Genomic DNA, 18,973 nt, shown 5'->3' with positions numbered 1-18,973 from the left:
AAAGGACACAGGCTGTACAACCATATCATACCTTATTTGCCTTTGCTCTAAGTGAAGAGGCAAGTAAGCTCCACAAGGATTTATGAAGTTAGTTTCTGTTGTTTGGGTGGTCCATATGATAGAGTATATGGTGTATGGCATCCCATAAGCTTCACTTGTTTTCTTATGATAAGAGAAGGAAAACAGAGTTCAATTTTCCTCAGAATTGTTCATGGTTCTAAACACCAACTGCATGGAGTCCATCTTCCTTGGTCTGATTTTCATTTCATTCTGTCATTCTTTCCCTATCATGAATGTTTTAGGTCAGGTAAAATGATAGGACTAAGATCCATATCTCATCTCCAAGGCATTTTTAGTCTTTTTTAGGTTCAATATAGGATAATGAATGGTAATATGAGATGGGATTTAGAGTTCAAAAGATGGAAAATGAGGTGGGGCATTTTCTGAATCACAGGAAATTTGTTTCACTATAATTCTATATTTGAGTTTGACAGTATAGAACATTTTGAAGATGAGACATTAATTATAGCAGCCTAAATAATCAATTTATGTTGGCTTGATTAAGAGCCAAATTTGTAAATGGTTTAATTTTTACTTTAGAGAACAGCTTTGGATTCTACAACGAAGACATTCTGGGAAAAAGATAGGCTTGTATATCCCAATGTATTGACTGGAATGGACATGAAGCTCTGCAGGTTTTAAAATGTCAGCACTACATGCAAAAATTCACTGAGACTTAGAATAACAGTCTCTGGGGTTAGGGATAAAAGATTACAAATATGGTGCAGTGTGTACTGCTCGGGTGATGGGTGCACCAAAATCTCACAAATCATCACTAAAGAACTTACTCATGTAACCAAATACCACCTGTACCCCAATAACTTAGGGAAAAATAAAAAAATAAAAATAAAAAATAACATAAATTCACCGAAACTTTTTTCATGGTAGCTGGTGCTAACCTATACTCTGAGATTTTATAAGACATATCATCTGTTGGACGAAGCCAAAACAACAGATTCACTATTTCATCTACTCTAGACAAAACTGAAGTTCTGAAAACAATCTTAGTGTTTTGCATTACTTATCTAAGATGCATCTTTGATATATAAGGGAGCAACACAAGGCTAGTTTAAAACTAACTCTGCTTTGAGTTGAACACTAGCAATTTAGAAGAAGGATGCTGATTTTATACAAATGTCCTCTGTGAATTATGAAAAGTTTGATCTGCTAGATTTTAAAACAGTGAACAGAGTATAACATCTTCATCGTAGCTTTGCAAAGAGTTGAAAAAAATATTTGACCTGACACTTCTGATTTTGTCTTTTTTTTTTTTTTTTTAACTTTTCCATCTTCCTCCATGTCTAAAAATGAGAAAACAAGTGGATTTAGAATGCTTTTTAACTAGCTTGATAAATGTATTCTATTGAATCCGGTCACTACAAAGCTGAAATCAAGGTTTCTCAGCAAATGGCTTTGTTTAAGGTCTACCATTGAAATGTTGAACTTGGGACAAAGAATGGCTAGCCCCAGCACCAAATGGTGGTTTTCAGAGGAACTGAAATTCCTATTTCTTCCACAATCAAATGACAAGTTACCTTATCTAACAAATGGCCCACACTGGGAATTTTGGACATATTTGGTTTTATGTAAAAGAAACAGCTCCACAAAATAGAGTAAGTCACAGGGGCCTTCTGGACAAGATCTTCACAGAGGACAATTTTATGTAAGTGTCATCCTTGTAAACTGAGTGTACAGCACAAGAAGACTTATTTCTAAACTAGCCTCATATTGCTCACTTGTTTTGTGTCTCATCCCCACTTATGATCATGATTATACATCTTCATAAGTAGACTGGAAACTACTGCACTACTTACCAAGTATCACTTTTGGCAGCGAAAAATTGAACAGAATACAGACCGTTAATCATGGTAACATTTACAAGCAATACAATAGCTAAGAACAAATGTCAAGGTACCAAAATGTCACCACCTGCTCATTTCTATTTAAGGACTAATTCATGACTCGCAGCACCTCCCTACAAGATGGGTAGAAAATCCCTTGGCTATAGTAAAAAAAAAAAAAGGGCATTTTCTGTGTGTCACATGCTTCATTTCCATATGCAAATGTACGTGTGTGTTTGTGTGTGACAGAGATATTAGTACTGTAACCTGTTTAAAAATCCTATTGATTCAATCTCTTTTTAAAATTTATTTTTTACCATATCTAAGTCTACTTGTAAAATGTTAATTTGTTACACAGTCAGACTGTGCCATATTTTTGCCACTTTTTTCACATTTAAGTTGTGGCCAGGTGTGGTGGCTCACACTTATAATCTCAGCCTAGGAGTTCCAGACCAGCCTGGGTAATATAGAGAGACCCTATTTCTACCAAAAAAAAAGAAAAAAAAAAAAAAAGAAAAAATTGGAACTTGAGTTTTAAATGAGTAATAAAAATATTTTCTAATGTTTTCATTAGGTATTGATAAAGCATTTTCCACTTATTATTTTCTCAATTTTATTTATATCTTATAATGCTTTTGCTGCTCAACTTTGGATGCAGTATGTATTAGAGAACTAGTAGCAATTTTTTTTTATTTTACTTTAAGTTCTGGGGTACATGTGCAGAACCTGCAGGTTTGTTACACAGGTATACATGCGCCATGTAGTAGCAATGTTTTTTTTTTTTTTTGAGTCGGAGTCTTGTTCTGTTGCCCAGGCTGGAGTGCAGTGGTGTGATCTCGGCTCACTGCAAACTCCGTCTCCTGGGTTCACACCATTCTCTTGCCTCAGCATCCCTAGTAGCTGGGACTACAGCTGCCTGCCACCACTCTCAGCTAACTTTTTGTATTTTTAATAGAGACGGGGTTTCATCGTGTTAACCAGGATGGTCTTGATCTCCTGACCTCTTGATCGGCCTGCCTCTGCCTCTCCAAGTACTGGGATTACAGGCGTGAGTCACTGTGCCTGGCCAGCATTTTTTAACACAATAATTAAACAGCAAGATGTGCATTTAAGAAGACTGTATAATGTTCAACATCAAATTTTATGTCCATGAGCTCTATAATGTTCTACATATTTCAGCACTATGTAAGGACATACCGTTATCCTTCACTTAAACATTTACATCATGGACTTTTTTTCTGAATATGTCTTTGATGAATTTGTATTAATTTACAAAATCAACACACTTTTTCACAGTGGCAAAAACAAAATGTTTTATTTTGAGTCTGTGCTATAATTCCCAATGCCCAGAACCTCAGGTCATCAGCACAGGACAGAGTATGCCCATCAATATTGCCAATGCTTGCACCCCACTCACTGCTCCCTTCTTACCTCTGTCTGTAAGCTTATCCATGGGTGCAACTGATACGGACTGGGATATTTTTGTGATACTACACCCCAAAGAATGACAAAGATGTGGTTTGTACTACAATTAAAGATTGCTTAATAAATTATTTAGGAAAGCACAGGGAAAGGTCAGAGAGGCAATGAGGATGACCAAGACAGAGCTACAGCTAGAAAATATATTTTTATTGCTATGTATAGTTCTAAGGAACATACTTTTAGGGTGATTTTTGCTAGAGACTCAATGATAAAGCTTACTTCACATATTTCTGCACTATGACAATATTCCTTCTGCATAAGATCTTTATAATTTAAGTCATATTTGGGAGTAATAAATTAAGGGCATTAAGTGGAGGTGGGAGTATTGGTGTGTTTTATTTCTTAAATTTCACTTATTTTCACTGTACAGCACTGTATAAAAGTAGTGGGATGGCTTATTATAAAATGACATGGTATGGAATGTCACATATTTTTGTCTAATTTATCAAAATATTATTTACATACATTTGGAAGAAGTGTGAATATTCATTAATTCCATGTACATGTTCATTATAGCAGATTAAGAGAGCATTCTTTTTTATAAATGATTAAGGCTTAATACCATTTATTTTTTTATTTAAATGTCCTTGATGTGCCTATGATAATTTAGAATAGTTAAATGAGCAATGCATTTTAAAATTAAAAGTCTCAGAAAAAAGACGTGGATATCTACTCATGACAATAGCATTTGAATAAAGAAACAAATATGGAAAAAATGTCTATGGCTAAAAATAGAACAAAAATATTCTGTTCTAAAACAGACTTGACATTCTACATCCAGAATGTCTTGTATGTTATTTCAACAATTAAATATCTTGTACAATTTGAATTTTAAAATTAAAACTTTCACCCTGGGAAAATATGTTATCAGTGAGTACAGATCAGTATTCTGATTCAAGGACTCTTGAGGATCTGGTAAAATACATAGAGGTTTTCTCAAAAGAAGACACATTTTGTACAGAATTTTAAAATCTCTCCATGGAACATAAACTAAGAATGTATTGTGTAGCTTAGCCCTCAGTTACTTCAATAAATGACAAAACAGATTATATTGCCCCATAAGTCAAAATTTAAAAATTATTACTCAGCCAATTAAATACCTTTCTCTCTCTCTCATACACACACACACACACCACCCAATCCTAGCACCCACTGGATACAAGGCCCTGAGCTAGATAATACTCCAATGTGACTCACTGTGAAATAGACTTTTACATTGCAGTACATCACTTCCTAATTCTTTGGAGGAGTGTGAAGCAGAAAAGCTCTTAGAGCCAGGCTATTCACACCCACACCCCCTATCTTCATGACACCCAGCAGTTCCGTTGAAGGCTGCTTTCTTGGGGTGAAACTCCTAGCAGGGCTGGTAGGAAATTACTCTCAGCATAGCTCAGGGAGCACCAGCTGCTCTCACTTTGCTGTGGTCATTTATTAGCAACTTAGTGATTGTGTCTAATTGGCTATGGGAAGGAAAGTCTAGACCTTAATAAAATCCTTCATAAGCTCCTGTGAGGTAGATTGCTGCAAGTGGTTGGCCCTTTGGGACATTCCCCAGATTTATTTATCCCTGGCTTATTTTAAGGTTTATTTATAGAAGCATAATTTCCAAAAATAAGTTAACCACATTCTACAGAATTAGTTTACATTAGCTTCTGGAGGCTGAGCCCATGCCAGCTTGTAAGCTGAGAAACAGGAGCCTTCAGGCTGTGTATACTGCTGAGGTCAGAGATGTCTCAAAGCACCCGCAGGAACAAGCAAAACAAAGCCCCAAAGTATTTATCCAAAGCTCACAGATGTGACGCAGCACAAATTGTTTGGTGGTATTTGCTAAGGTCCGTCGGAGAATGTAGGTGCTGCTTCCCTGAAGGTCTCATACCCACCACAGTGCCCCTTCTGGATCATATGCTGAACTGCCTGAAGCACGAACTTTGCATTGTTGAATTTCTATACTGATAGGTCCCATCAGCCCACCTCTTGATGTCAACATGCAAACACAGGCCCTGTGGTGTGACAGGTTCCACTGAACTGTGGAAAACAACAGGCAGTTCATAAGGAGGCATCTGTGACTACATGTTATCTAATTGTGCATAGAAGCAGGTAATGAGACTCTTTCTTCTTAGGAGCCCAAGGTAACACCAAGGAAAAAATTGTTTCTTCTACCTAAGCCCCCTTGTTATCTTGGCCACCCAGGCCTGAGAGAGGTTCAAAGGCATGAAACTTCCGGGAGGTAGCAGGGATGGCTGGAAGGACCGTTTGCTGGTCCAACACCTTCTGCCACGAAACTCACACATACTTTGAAGAAAAGAATCTTTGAATATTCTGGTAAATTTTCCCAACACTCCCCCTTCCCCTGCACAGGCTATGATTCTTCTAAAGTTATATAGCTTGGGATGAAAAACAAAAGTAATTTCTAGATTTGCTGGCATCTTAAACTGGGTCTGCAGAGCAATAAAGAGCTTTTATATTTGGAACTCAAGGCACATACGAAATTAAGGAACAATATGCTGTAAATCATTTTTTACCACAGTGATCCCATTGATTGTTAACTTCCAATGTGCAGGCACCACTAACATCCATATTTTGTAACTAAGCTTTCTGAAATATTTTCCACCTTCAGGCGAATTATGTTAGTGTTGCATATTTCACTTGTCTGCCTGGTGGAAGTACTGTATACCTCAACAACAACAAAAAACTGTAAGGGCATTACTCTGACTTTTTAAAATAATTAAATGAAAAATCTTGGTTGCTGACCACTGATAGGGAATTGCCTTTGTGTGGCTCCAGACATGTGCCCTTGAAGAAAATTTTCTCTTTACTGGGAGGGTAGAGATACTCACACGATGTGAGCCAAGTTGAGTGGCTTCTCAGGCTGATCTGGGAACATGGGGTGCAAAGGTTCACGGCTGGAAGCACAGCTCAGGGACTTGCTTAATGCATTAGTCAGCTTCTTAGCAGGTGATTTCTGGAAAGAAGAAGGAAGGTAGAAGTGACAACAGCTAATATTTATGTAATATTTTATCAAATGATTTGCTTTTCATAATAGATATTCATTCATGGAAGAAATCCTTTTCAGTGCTGACTCTGAGTCCGGAAGTTTGCTCAATGCTGGGAAGACAGTTTCTGAACAAGCTGCCTCCTGCTGCTCAGTGTCAGCAAATGCTACAATAAATGGGAGCAGGCATTGTGCATGGGGCACCTTCGCTGGGACTTAGTGGGCCTGCAGGAGTCCTTCTGACAAAAACTCAGCAGACTAGGAAGGTCATTCGAGATGGAGGAACAGTGAAGGGAGCCCTTCTGGGGAGGAAAGCAGGAGGCAGATCATCAAAATCTTTATATGGCTTGTTAAGAACTGTCTCTTTATCCCCAGGACAGAGGGAGACCATGAAGAGTTTAAATCACAGGCATGACAGCATCAGACCTGATTCTAGAAGGACTGCTCTCACTTAAGAACAGAAAATGGTTTGTGAGAAAATAGGTATGGAAGGAAGATGAGCAGAAGGTTTTGCAGGAATCCAGGTGCAAGAAAGATATTTCAGGTGTGGCTGAACACATCCAGTTAGAAGTGAAAATGAAACTTCAATCTGAGTCTTCAGAATTTGAAACTCAGGTTATTTCCAGAGAATCACGCTGCCTCTTTTTCGTTTAGATTGTTGGGATGTTTGTCTTGACATTATGCAGTCAAAATTATACAAAAAGCAGCCTACCACGTATATTAGGTTGGTGCAACAGCAGTTGTGGTTTTTGCCATTTGAAAGTAATGGCAAAAACCGCAATTGCTTTTGCACCAACATAATAATAAAACTTTAACCGTATTTTTTCTTTCCATAAGGAACCATTTCAAATTTTGTCACTTTCTTTTACATCTAGAGTCCTTAATTGGTAATATAATGAAGTGACTATTATCCCCATTTTTTAAAAGCTAATAAGAGCATTGCTCAAGCAATCCCTCTGGCTTTTGTTAGGAGATGTAATTCTTAGAACAGTTAAGATAGCAGCAACAGCAGCTCTTTGCACCACAAACCATAGGGCCTTCTGTCTTCTCAAGAAGTCTGATCCTTCTTTGTACGGACAGTGCCCTGGAATATAATTTTAGAGTCTACAACCCCTAAGAAAGAGGCTCCTTATGTGGATTTAGCATTTACGTAAAACAACTAAATCTGATTAGTTTTCAAACACCAAATCTTTTAGGATATGGGGTCGAAGTTTGAAAACTGGTAATATGCTAACAATAAGAAAATAGAAAGTTTTAGCTCCTATCTTCTAAACTAAATGGTAGTTCATGATCCGTGTTCATGTATCTATCTATCCTCAGCATGACATAAACAACAGTGAGGAGTTGCACTGGAATTGGCAAGTTCTCGGTATACTCTGCCTTGGTGAAGAACTGTTACTTGAATGCAGAATCTGACTGGTGATGAAGTACTAGTATATCTATACTGAATATTAGTTCCCAATAATAATTCCTAGGAAGAATATTTTGATTGAAGAAGTATATTCTGAAGACCTCTTTAAGTAAAGACTACAGGTTGAATTGAAATACATTAAAATATAGCAAAACTCATAAATAGGTTGGATTTTCTTGTGACAGAACTTTTCCAAGAGGTGCTGGAAGGGCTGAAGGTATATCCCACAAGATCCAATCTACACACCCTACAAAAACCCATCCTTGAAGAGATGCACAAGGGCAACACTGCTGGAACTGATCTTTGAGTTTAACTAAGATAAACGTCCGTAAATCATAATCCACTTGAACAATGAGCTCACAGAGTCACATTTCCTCCCACAGACCTGGTGCCACATGCTCCTGAGAAGACATCTATCACACAGACACTCACATGCCACCTTTGCCAGGTTGGTCACTCAGACTCTTCATGAAAAGATGGTTTGCTAATATAACCACAATCTCCCCTCCCCACCCTCTGCAGAAAAGTAAAATGGAACAGTATTATTAAGTCCACACTCTCCTCTCTCATACTTGTTTCTTTAATATTCTAGTCATGCACTTACAAGAACTCCAGAATCTAAGAAAAATAAAACTAACAATAATTTTTCAGCCGTTTCCACAAAACAAAACTTGGGACAGATTTTAACTTACTGTGAATGTAAGACTATGTTCCAGAAGGTCCTTGCTGTTCAGTTGTTATTTAAATCGGTACTGAATTATCTATATTCCAAGAAGTAACATAGTTTTGAGTCTTCCTATATTTTAAGTCTCAGGAAGCTACACTGGGTTCCAACAGAATAAGTAAGAGCACCCAGTGGGGTGGAGGGTGGGAGGAAGGGGGACTGAATACTAGACCTGGGATAGAAGGTAAGTTTGCCCTTTAATTCTGCCACCATCCTTGATATTCCCTTTAATTCTGGGCAACACTCACACATCCAACTCCAAGTATTGCCTGGACCTTGCCTTACCCATGACGTGTACTCTTTCATTTGGTGCTGGTTGCTATGAGAACCACCGGCATGTCCCCTCCAGAAGCAGTCCTGACAGAGCTGGTAATTGTGACACTGTTGGCATCGGTAGCGAAATCCCATCATACTCTCACTGTGGCAGTAGGAACACTCCACCGGATGGAAGACTAAGGGGGAAGTAAGTGAAGAAAAAACAAGAAAACAAAAGTATGAACCAGAAGAAGGAAAAATACAGCCTTATAGGAATTGTACCTTTCTTCTCTGCACCACGATTTCAGATGATAGTTGATTTGGGCTCAGAAAAACATTTAGTTCATTCCTGGATTCTCCCACAACCCTTTTCAATCATGCCTGTGGGGAAATGAAATGAAATGGGATGGAGAAGAGGTGTCCTTTTAACAACAAAAATCTCTGTAATGCCATTTGCTCTTTCTATTCCCATCTCTCACATAACAAGAATTTAAATTGCCCAAACAGACTTGCCTTTACCCCAAACTGCCCTCTGTCTCCAGGAGACCAGCACAGCTCACTGGAAGACTCAGAAACACAAGGGGTGAATGCCGATTGTCCAGTGGGAAGAGAGCAAATATCAGAGACATGGAGAATGAGAGGAAGAAAAAAGAAAGACGGGCAGAGAGTGGAAAACTGGATGTGGATGTGAGAATTAAGCTACTTTTTAAAAAATGGAGTGACTAATGGCTTACTTAACGACTGGTGTTGCCTATATCTGACAAACAGATTTTTTTTTTCTTTCCTGAGGCAGGAGTATAGGGCCCTAAAAAAGATGTGTAAGTTATCTGAAAACAGTTCTAAATAATTCAGATACCTCAAGAGACAGTTAACTTTCTTTGGTAGGAAATTTGAATTATAAAGCAGGCAAAGCAAAATACTGGATTTGAAGCAAAGTAAAATATTAGATTTAAGTGATCAATTCCAAGTAATTATCTACATGCTATGAACTAGATACTAAAACGACAATAACAATTCTTGCCTTTGGTAAAGCTATTCTCTGGCCTAACCAGTCAGGAAAAACACTACAAATAATAATAAATGAAGATAAAAAGCAAAGTGTAAAAACAAAGACATAACTAGCTCTGGAAGCACTGTCTTCTAAACAAGTGTCATAACCTTCCTTTCTGGCTCTTGAGAAAGACTAGAGTGGGACTTGAATCTAGGGACAACTGTTCTGGGACAGTGCCTGAGAAACTGATCTCCTGCAGCAGGAAATGCTGAGAGAGAAGGAATGAAATTATAGCTTTATGATTGGAAAATGACTAGTTCTAGAACTGTAAACAGTAACATGAACTCATTTTGCATACTAACATGGACCTTGATTGCTCTTCACTTCTGCATATGGATAAACAAAAAAGCTATGATTGTTAGTGATTGCAAAAAAAAAAAAGTAAATTCATTCTTTAAATTTTCTCCATTAGAAAAACAGGATAAATTCGTAACTTTTAACTAACTGAGATAAATAAGGGCAGATGCTCAAAATTCTGAATGATAATTTAAAATTAAGCTAACTTTAGTTTCAATGTATATTAAAGAAATACACAGAAGTTGAGTAATATATAGAGACTTAAGTTAGATCTCTAGTAAGAGATATAGACTAAATTATTTCCTCGTCAAGTCTGGAGAAATTTCAGAGTTACATTGAACAGTAAGTAGGAACACCTAAAGATTAGATGGAGGCACTGAACAGTTCCATGTTTAAATTTCTGTAAAATTTGCCCCAAACTGTATTTCATACTTAAATCTGGATATGCCAACAGCAGTTCCTTTTATCCTAGAAATACTTGCTTTAAAAAAAGACATGATACGAAAGTTATTTTACTCTTATCTTTAACGTTAGTACAACTATTGAAAGCTCACAATCTGGAACATATGACTGAAGATTAACAGGGTGCTATCATCTATTTTTTTTTTCTCATTTCTCCCACCTATTTCTGGTTGAGTGGGAAGAAATAATCAGTGCCATGTATGCAAATATGAGAAATTCAGATCTAAAACAAATACAAAATAATGTCACACTCCTTGTTGAAGTTCGCCTTCTATTGTGCCAAGTCTTTTAACCACACCTGACTTGTAATTAAGAAGAACACCATGAGATTTACTAAGTTTTTAGAACTGACAGTCCTAATTTTTCAGTGGTCCTTTAAGGCCTTCCCGAACAGGGAGATGGGTTAGTTCTCTCCTAAACAAAACTAGGAGGCACTAAATAGGCTTCCCTAAAACAACGACCTGGGCTTACTAACTGTAGAACTAATGGCCTAATTTCAATAATTTAAAAAATCACCTTTGCTCGGTAGTAACTACTCACCATTTTCCACATTCGCTAGTCGATGCAGAAGAGGCAACCAGACCAGACACTGCGGGGGAGGATCCGACATAAGCGTGTCCAAGAAACCATTTAACGTGACTTTTTTCTGCATTAAAAAAACCCCAAAAAACATAAATTTAGGACAGAGAATCATCTCAATTTACCTGCTATTTAAATATCATATCATTTGAGACTGAAACAAAAGAGCACTCAATAAACCTCTAATATCTGAAGAAATAGAACTTGCCAAATGTGTTATTAAACTAGTTCAGAACTGAAAACATTGCTTGCTTTTTATACCTAAGCATACATAGGACTGAATTCTCTCCACTGAGGCTGAGTCAATAGTATCACCAGGAGAAAAACAATTCTGAGAGCATCATTTGTATATATGAGATGGAATCTCTCTCTGTCCCCCAAGCTAGAGTGCAGTGGTGCAATCTTGGCTCACTGCTCATTTGTATGTATGAAAGACAGTATAAAAATAATGAAGAAAAATAAAGAATTGAAATTCTCCATGGAATTTTACTCAAGACTGCATCATAGCTCACTTTATAATTTTCCTATCAGTCAGTCTTCTAAATTTCTAGAATAACTTCCCTTTCGAGCTCCCTCAGCTTCCTTAAGTACTAAATATTTAGTGGTTAATGTGAATGGTTCTGTTATACAAGAGCAGGAGGGAATCCTGTTAGGACAGAACCATCTAAATTTTAAAAAACTTGTTCCTTTTATTACTTTATATATAATTCCTCTCAATTCAGTCTGCTTCTTTCTCAATATCCAGGTCCTTTTGGATGTACAAAAGGAATGCATTGTATCTATAAGTTCCTTTCAAAATGATAAAAGTAAGAAAGCTATATTAATACATGTACTGTAATGGTATAAATAACAAAATACATATTTATATGCAAAAATCACTACTTGAAATTTTGAACTAGAATATCAAAGGGGATGGGATATTATTTATTTATTTTTTAAAAATATTTATTTATTTATTTACTTTAAAGATGGGGGTCTCACTATGTTGCCCAGGCTGGACTCAAACTCCTGGTCTCAACCATCCTCCTATCTCCTCTTACCTACCTCAGACTCTTGAGTAGCTGTTATAGCCAATTCATTAAGTACAAAAATAAACTGGTCTCACTATTTTTATGTTACCTCTTTTCATACTTGAAATGATCTTATTCATTTTGACTATTTGTCATACTGGCTAAAAATCACTCCTGGAAGTTTCCAACAATGTTGTTATGATTTCAACATGTATAAGTTGCCTATCATCAAGGATATGTACAAATCATAGAACAGTCTAGAGGATATTTCAAAAGGAATTTTGAACATGGCAATATCACATATAAATCTTGAACACATAGATCCTTTTTTTTCTTTTTTTTTTTTTTTTAGAGACAGGATCTCACTCTGTGGCCCAGGCTGGAGTACAGCAGCACAATCATAGTTCACTGAAACCTTGAACACCTGGGCTAAAGGGATCCTCTCATCTCAGCCTCCCAAGTAGCTGGGACTATAAGTGTGTGCCACTACACCTGGCTAATTCTTTAATTGTTTTTTCAGAGATGAGATCTTACTATGTTTTCCAGGCTGGTCTTGAACTGTTGGACTCAAGCTCTCCTCCTGCCTCAGCCTCTCAAAGTGCTAGGATTACTGTGTGAGCCCCACACCCAGCACAGGTCATTTTAAGACTTTTTTTTTTTTTTTTTTTTTTTTTTAAAAACCAGTCCTATTACTCCAGCTGATTTTGAATGAGATGTATTCTGAGGCATTAGCACATTTACCAATTCTTCTATAATATACTACCTAAAATTCCAGAATTCAGATATAAATGAAATTATTCTTGTTTCCATGATTGGATGAAGTAATACAACAGGTAATTACATTTCCTTGAGTCAGATCATCTGCATATTTGTAAATATGAACTGAAAGTGCACAAAACAAAAGCAACAACAACAAGAACACAAGAGTAACATTAACAGATGGAATCAGAAGACCAAAGTTAAAAACAGCCCCCTGCCCTCACTAGCTATGAACTTTATATTGTTAAAAATGAATCATATTTTCTTTGTTAGGTCACAGGGTTGTTGCAAGCCATAAATCAGATAATTCACTTTGTGAGGCATAAAGCACTATAAAAATAAAAGGAGCCGTACATTTAGCATGCCATGAGAAAAGTTGGAAAGCAGTAAAATTGAATGAAAAAATAGATTTGTGTTTTGAAGTGATTGACCTTTTTTTTTTTTTTGAGATGGAGTCTTGCTCTGTCTCCCAGACTGGAGTGCAGTGGCACAATCTCGGCTCACTGCAACCTCCACCTCACGGGTTCAAGCGATTCTCCTGCTTCTAGCTGGGACTACAGGTGCCCACCACCATGCCCGGCTAATTTTTGTATTTTTAGTAAAGACGGGGTTTCATCATATTGGACAGGCTGGTCTCAAACTCCTGACCTTGTGGTCTGCCTGCCGTGGCCTCCCAAAGTGTTGGGATTACAGGCGTGAGCCACCTCACCTGGCCGATTGACGCTTTTAAAAGTTAATTTCAGTAAAAAGAAAAGACTTCCTGACTCTTAATCAGTAAAGTACAGTGTAGTGAGCATTTGTTTGTATGCATTTTATGGGGCAGGGATATACCTGGGTTTTTTTTTTTTTTTTGAGACAGGGCCTTGCTCTGTCGCCTGGGCTGGAGTGCAGTGGTGCCATCTGGGCTCAAGCTATCCTCCTGCCTCAGACTCCTGAGAAGCTGGGACTACAAGCATGTACCACCATGCCTGGCTAAGTTTTTAAATTTTTTTGTAGAGATGGGGTCTCCTTGTGTTGCTCACACTGGTTTTGAACTCCTGAGCTCCTGACCCTTGGCCTCCCAAAGTCCTGGGATTATAAGGGTGAGCCACCACACTCAGTCAAGAGGCCTTTTCAGTGGACAAAAAAGTTAGTTCGGATTTCCAAAAAATGGTAAACTAACCTTTGATGTATAGATTTCTATTCTACTACTGGGCTATGCTGGAGAATGGGCCTGAAGTCTGTTCTACATGACCGGAGAGGTACACACATAGATAGCCCCCTAAACTATGCAGCTTCCCAGGGTAGCTTTAGCCATACCCAGTTAAAACACATCACTTGGAACCCCAAATATATCATGGTGTAGAAGATTTAGGCAGCTGTGTTTGCCATATTTTGGGCCTCTCAGGCCATGATGTGGCAGATGTTGGGATTCCTTGCTGGTATCCTTTGTTAAACCAATGTTAAAGCTTGTTGCTGGGTCAAGCATGTATTTCACATGAGGCTGAATGAGACAATTAAGCCCTTTTGAAAGTGCAGTGATAGTGAAAATAATGACCCTGAGGGTGTGGTGATATGGCTAGGCTTTGTGTCCCCATCCAATCACATCTTGAACTGTAATTCCCAGGTGTTGAGGGAGAGACCTAGTGGGAGGTGATTGGATCATGGGGGTGGTTTCCCCCGTGCTGTTTTCGTGATAGTGAGGGAGTTCTCAGGAGATCTGATGGTTTTTTAAATGGCAGATTCCCCTAGGCTTTTCATTCTTTCTCTTTCCTGCCGCCATGTTTAGAAGGTGGGTCTTCGCTTCTCCTTCACCTTCCACCAGGATTGTAAGTTTCCTGAGGCGGAACTGTGAGTCTGTTAAACCTCTTTTGTTTATAAATTACCCAGTCTCGGGTATGTCTTTATAGCAGTGTGAAAAGAGACTAATACAGAAGGGTTGTTGTAAGGATTAACAACGAAAGGAAAAAATTTAGCACAGTGCCTGCCTCATGGTCAGTAAACACTGTCTATTATTGTGATCCAGGGGTGCTGGGTTTAGTGACTGGTTCAGAGGTCATTTGTCAGAGGCTGAAAAATACACTACAGGTTGCTGTCACATAGAAGAATTTGTCCGAGTATTTGTGACCTGGAATGACATCTAGAAGGAGAGCAACCACTGTTTGAAAGAGATACTTCCTTAAACATATTTTTCTCCTACCTGTTGGGAGAAACAGGATCTGGCTGACTGTTCTGTGTAACCAAATGAAGGGCCTTCAAAAACCGCTGTGGGTAGTTTGAGAACTTCCCGAAGGAATTGATCATATCGTCCATAAACCATCACCCCACTGGAGTCAGAAATCATAGAGAAAATATCTGATGAAAGGAAAAGGAAAGACATTTATTCATCACATGAACATTCTCCACTGTTTTTGTTCAATACATCTGCTATAAATGACAAAAAAGTAGCAAAACATTTTTTTTTATGAAAGAACGATATAAAAGCTAATTTTTATGCTTAAATATTCCTGGCATAATGTTTTCTCTGGTTTCTTTTTGTAGATGATTCTGGCACATAGCAATCACAAGTAATTTGGGTAAGACTAACATTTTAATAAGAGAGAGACACTTATTAAATGTCTTTAATAAGACACTATCTTTTTGTTTTGACTCTCATGGAGTTCAACAGGAGAAATTTTTGTATATATGAGAGAGATGCTGACTTCATTTGAAACACAATGAGAGTTTTACTGTAAATTTGGGGTGTGTGTACATTCATTTATCTAGCTAGAAATTTACCAATTTATATTATCACTAAAACTTTCAGATTTTGGTGTAAGATATGTGAAAAATCAAAGACATGGTGAGGATAAAGATGTAATGACAAACACCTGATTAACTTCCTACAGAAGCAGAAAACTTTCTATAAATTACAGTTTTCTGGGTGGAAGGCACTTGATTTACAGGGAAGGGTTTTCTGACTCGTGTAGTGAAGAGGAAGCCTGGCCTTGTGGATGATCAATGAGGTAAAGTCAGGGTCCTGGATCTTTCTCTGAAGGGCCTGTGGCTTCACTGAACCACTGTTCTTCAATTTCTGCCAGTATGTGCACTTAATGAATATTAATGACATAATTTTCCAAGGTGCTTTATAATTCCTCTGTGCAAATCACTATTAGAATGAAAGGGTTTGCTATTATATAGTTTGTCACCATGCTAACTAGCTTGTCACCAAGCCAGCACAGCTGCTGGGATAAACTGCTGTGAATGTGCTACCTCTATTCACTTTAGGTTTAATTTTTCAAGGTCAAAATGTAATCTGGGAACATTGTTTTTACACCAAAGTCAGATGTTAAGCATATCACAGGCTTTTATTGGATTATGGTTTTGAGAACACGAATTGACTCTCATTTTCATTAAATACTCCATTTATAAAGGGTTTCTGCTGTTTCAAATAGTTTATTAACCATAAGACTATAGAGATTCTATCTGAGTAAAAAAATTAATGTACATATTTATGGGCTACAGAGTGATATCTTGATACATGTGTTCAGTGTGTAATGATCACATCAGGATAATGAGCATTACCCTCATTTCAAACATTTATCATTTCTTTGTGTTGGGAACATTCAACATCTTGTCTTTCAGCTTTTTGGAAATATACAATCAATTTTTGTTAACTATAGTCACCCTACAGTGCTATAGAACACTGGAACGTATTCCTCCTATGTAGCTGTAATTTTGTAGCCATTAGCTAACCTCTCCCTATCCCCCTCAACCCCCTGCAGCCCCATACACTTCCCAGCCTCGAATAAGCACAATTCTACTTCCATGAGTTCAGCTTTTTTTTTTTTTTTAGATCCCACATATGAGTGAGAACATGCAGTATTTATCTTTCCATGCCTGATTTATTTTACTTAACATAATGTCCTCCAGGCTCATCCCTGTTGCCTCAAATGACAGGATTTCATTCTTTTTTATGGCTGAATTCTACTGAGGAGTTTAGGTTGTGTTCAGAAGATGTTGAGGGAGACACTGAAGAATTTAAAGTAGGTCAGTGCGTTAGAAACCCTAGGGGTAGGCATAGAGGCAAAACAACCAGTTTAGTAATAGAAACTCAATAAATATGCAGTATTTTCCATAATACTAGTATTTTAAAAACAAGTCCTCCCCAAAGCTTTAGAACAGCACATGACATACCAGGCTTACAGCATTGAATTTAGAATACTTTAAGATCCCTAGAACTATCCAGGATCCCTAAGGCAGAAGTATAAACAAGTGTTCCAACCCATTAAAACAGTTTATAATTGGGCCAAGAACAATCTGACAAAAAAGCAGTATTATTAGGTAAGTTTATGTTTAGGTTGCCATGGCACATGACTGCAGGGGGCGCCCTTCATCTCCTAGGCTGTGTCAATGATGCTCCCTGAAATTACACAGGGAACACCCTACCAGTGAATGGTAACCATAATTAACGGAAATTATGTTGCAACATAGTGTTGTTTTCTCTTTTAATGCATTTTAAAGCATTAAGAAAATCAACTTCAAATTTTCTGTTGCTTTCTCTTTGTTTTTTAAAATTTCTGACATTCTCAATTATTCTTGCTCTGTGTTCCCCAACAATAAGGGAGTAGCTGGAACAAGCTAAATAGCTCTCATCCCTATGCACAAAAATAGAAAAATTGCCAAACAAGCACAGCTGGCATTTTGGCTTAACGTGAATTAGAAAAACTTTACAGAAGGGAAATCAAAACCCTCAAGGCTGAAACATTCCATATCCCTTCATTTTACTTTTTTCTTATTACAGAAGCAATGTAGAAAATCATGACCTTACCTGTTTTTTTTGTTTTGTTTTGTTTTGTTTTGATTTGGTTTTTTGAGATGGAGTTTCGCTCTGTCGCCCACTGTAGTGGCGTGATCTCAACTCATGCAACCTCTGCCTCCTGGGTTCAAGTGATCATCCTGCCTCAGCCTTCTGGGTAGCTGGGACTAAAGGCATGTGCCACCATGCCTGGCTAACTTACCTGTTTTATCATTAAAATGCAAGCCAGCAAAAGAATACAATAGGAACACTCACAAGCCCACTCACCAAGGGGCAGCCATGGTGTCTGTGGGTAGATTTTGTGGGTAAATTTGCCCACATTCGCTCATTCAATTAATAATTATCACTGAAACTAGAAATATTCATGACTCAGGATATTCATTTTTGACCAGCTAACATTCTGAAGAGATTTTTGTGACCAAATTACCTTTAATTAAATTGTTTTTGGTCAAATTGATTTTAACCAAATTACCTGGAAACCGCTAAAACCATCTTCCTAGGATTAACTATACAAAGAGTGACTCCTCAGTCAGAGAACCAGGGACACTTAAGGGTGTGATTCAGGTGCAGCTGCTCTCAAAGTGGGGAATGCGATTTATTGGGGTCACACTATCTGTAGCTCTACAGAGTCTGTGATATTGTGGAACTTGTTTCTGCAGACTAGAAAACTTAGTTTACCTCCAAGGGGACACATGCATTTGTTGCTTCTTTCACTGCCCTAAAGAGGATAGACTTTGGCCACTAAAGAGTGCTTTTTGGAGATTGATGGAATGTGGTGAGGAGAAAGCATTGTAGCAGTTATACTGTTTCCTTTGAACTCCTGGACCCAAGAGAGAACTGGAAGGGTTTTCACAATTGTAAAGATCTGATCAATAACTTAGTTATATCTTGAGATTTGTAACAGTGCTGACATTGCTAGTCCCTTACCTACCAACCATTCCCTTCATCTTTATTTGTCCCACATTTGTTCGTGGGTTACTCATGGGTTGAGGGAAAGGGACGGCCCTTCTGAGCCCAAGAGGTAAAAGTGGACTATACAATGACCATTGCTGTCATACTTTTTCTCTAACCAGTAACTAGTTTAGTAATTGGTCTGAGATGCCACCCTAGGTGATGAGCTGTCAGGGCTGGGGGACCTCTGTAGTGAGATGTGACTCCTGTGACTGTCACCCCCACCAGCCCCCCTCCTCCACCCTCCACCCTTACTCATCGGAGGAGGATGAAATCTTACACTGAGCAAAGCTGAGTGGAAAGATAGCAAACACCAGGACCT

General features: G+C 37.9%; 1 protein-coding gene across 37 annotated transcripts in view; it reads right to left on the bottom strand.

Annotated features, from left to right (window-relative positions):
- DTNA (dystrobrevin alpha) overlaps nucleotides 1-18,973 on the bottom strand; it is a 397,895-nt gene that overhangs the window by 64,102 nt on the left and 314,820 nt on the right. For 17 of the 37 annotated variants that reach the window (XM_021930042.2, XM_021930070.2, XM_021930077.2 and 14 more), the window contains 5 exons: nucleotides 15,103-15,257; nucleotides 11,116-11,221; nucleotides 8,796-8,962; nucleotides 6,221-6,345; nucleotides 1,875-1,883 (listed from right to left, as the gene is read on the bottom strand). In XM_021930042.2, the coding sequence (XP_021785734.1) occupies nucleotides 1,875-1,883; nucleotides 6,221-6,345; nucleotides 8,796-8,962; nucleotides 11,116-11,221; nucleotides 15,103-15,257 (562 nt within the window). Of the gene's footprint in view, nucleotides 1-1,874; nucleotides 1,884-6,220; nucleotides 6,346-8,478; nucleotides 8,963-11,115; nucleotides 11,222-15,102; nucleotides 15,258-18,973 lie in introns of those variants that run through there. The other 20 variants (XM_031658761.1, XM_031658764.1, XM_031658768.1 and 17 more) reach the window with 3 other exon arrangements.

This window comes from Papio anubis, chromosome 19 (genome assembly GCF_008728515.1).
Source record: "Papio anubis isolate 15944 chromosome 19, Panubis1.0, whole genome shotgun sequence".
In the NCBI taxonomy this organism is placed as follows: domain Eukaryota; kingdom Metazoa; phylum Chordata; class Mammalia; order Primates; family Cercopithecidae; genus Papio; species Papio anubis.
The sequence above is the reverse complement of the archived record's forward strand: the minus strand, read 5'-3'. Positions and strand labels throughout refer to the sequence as shown.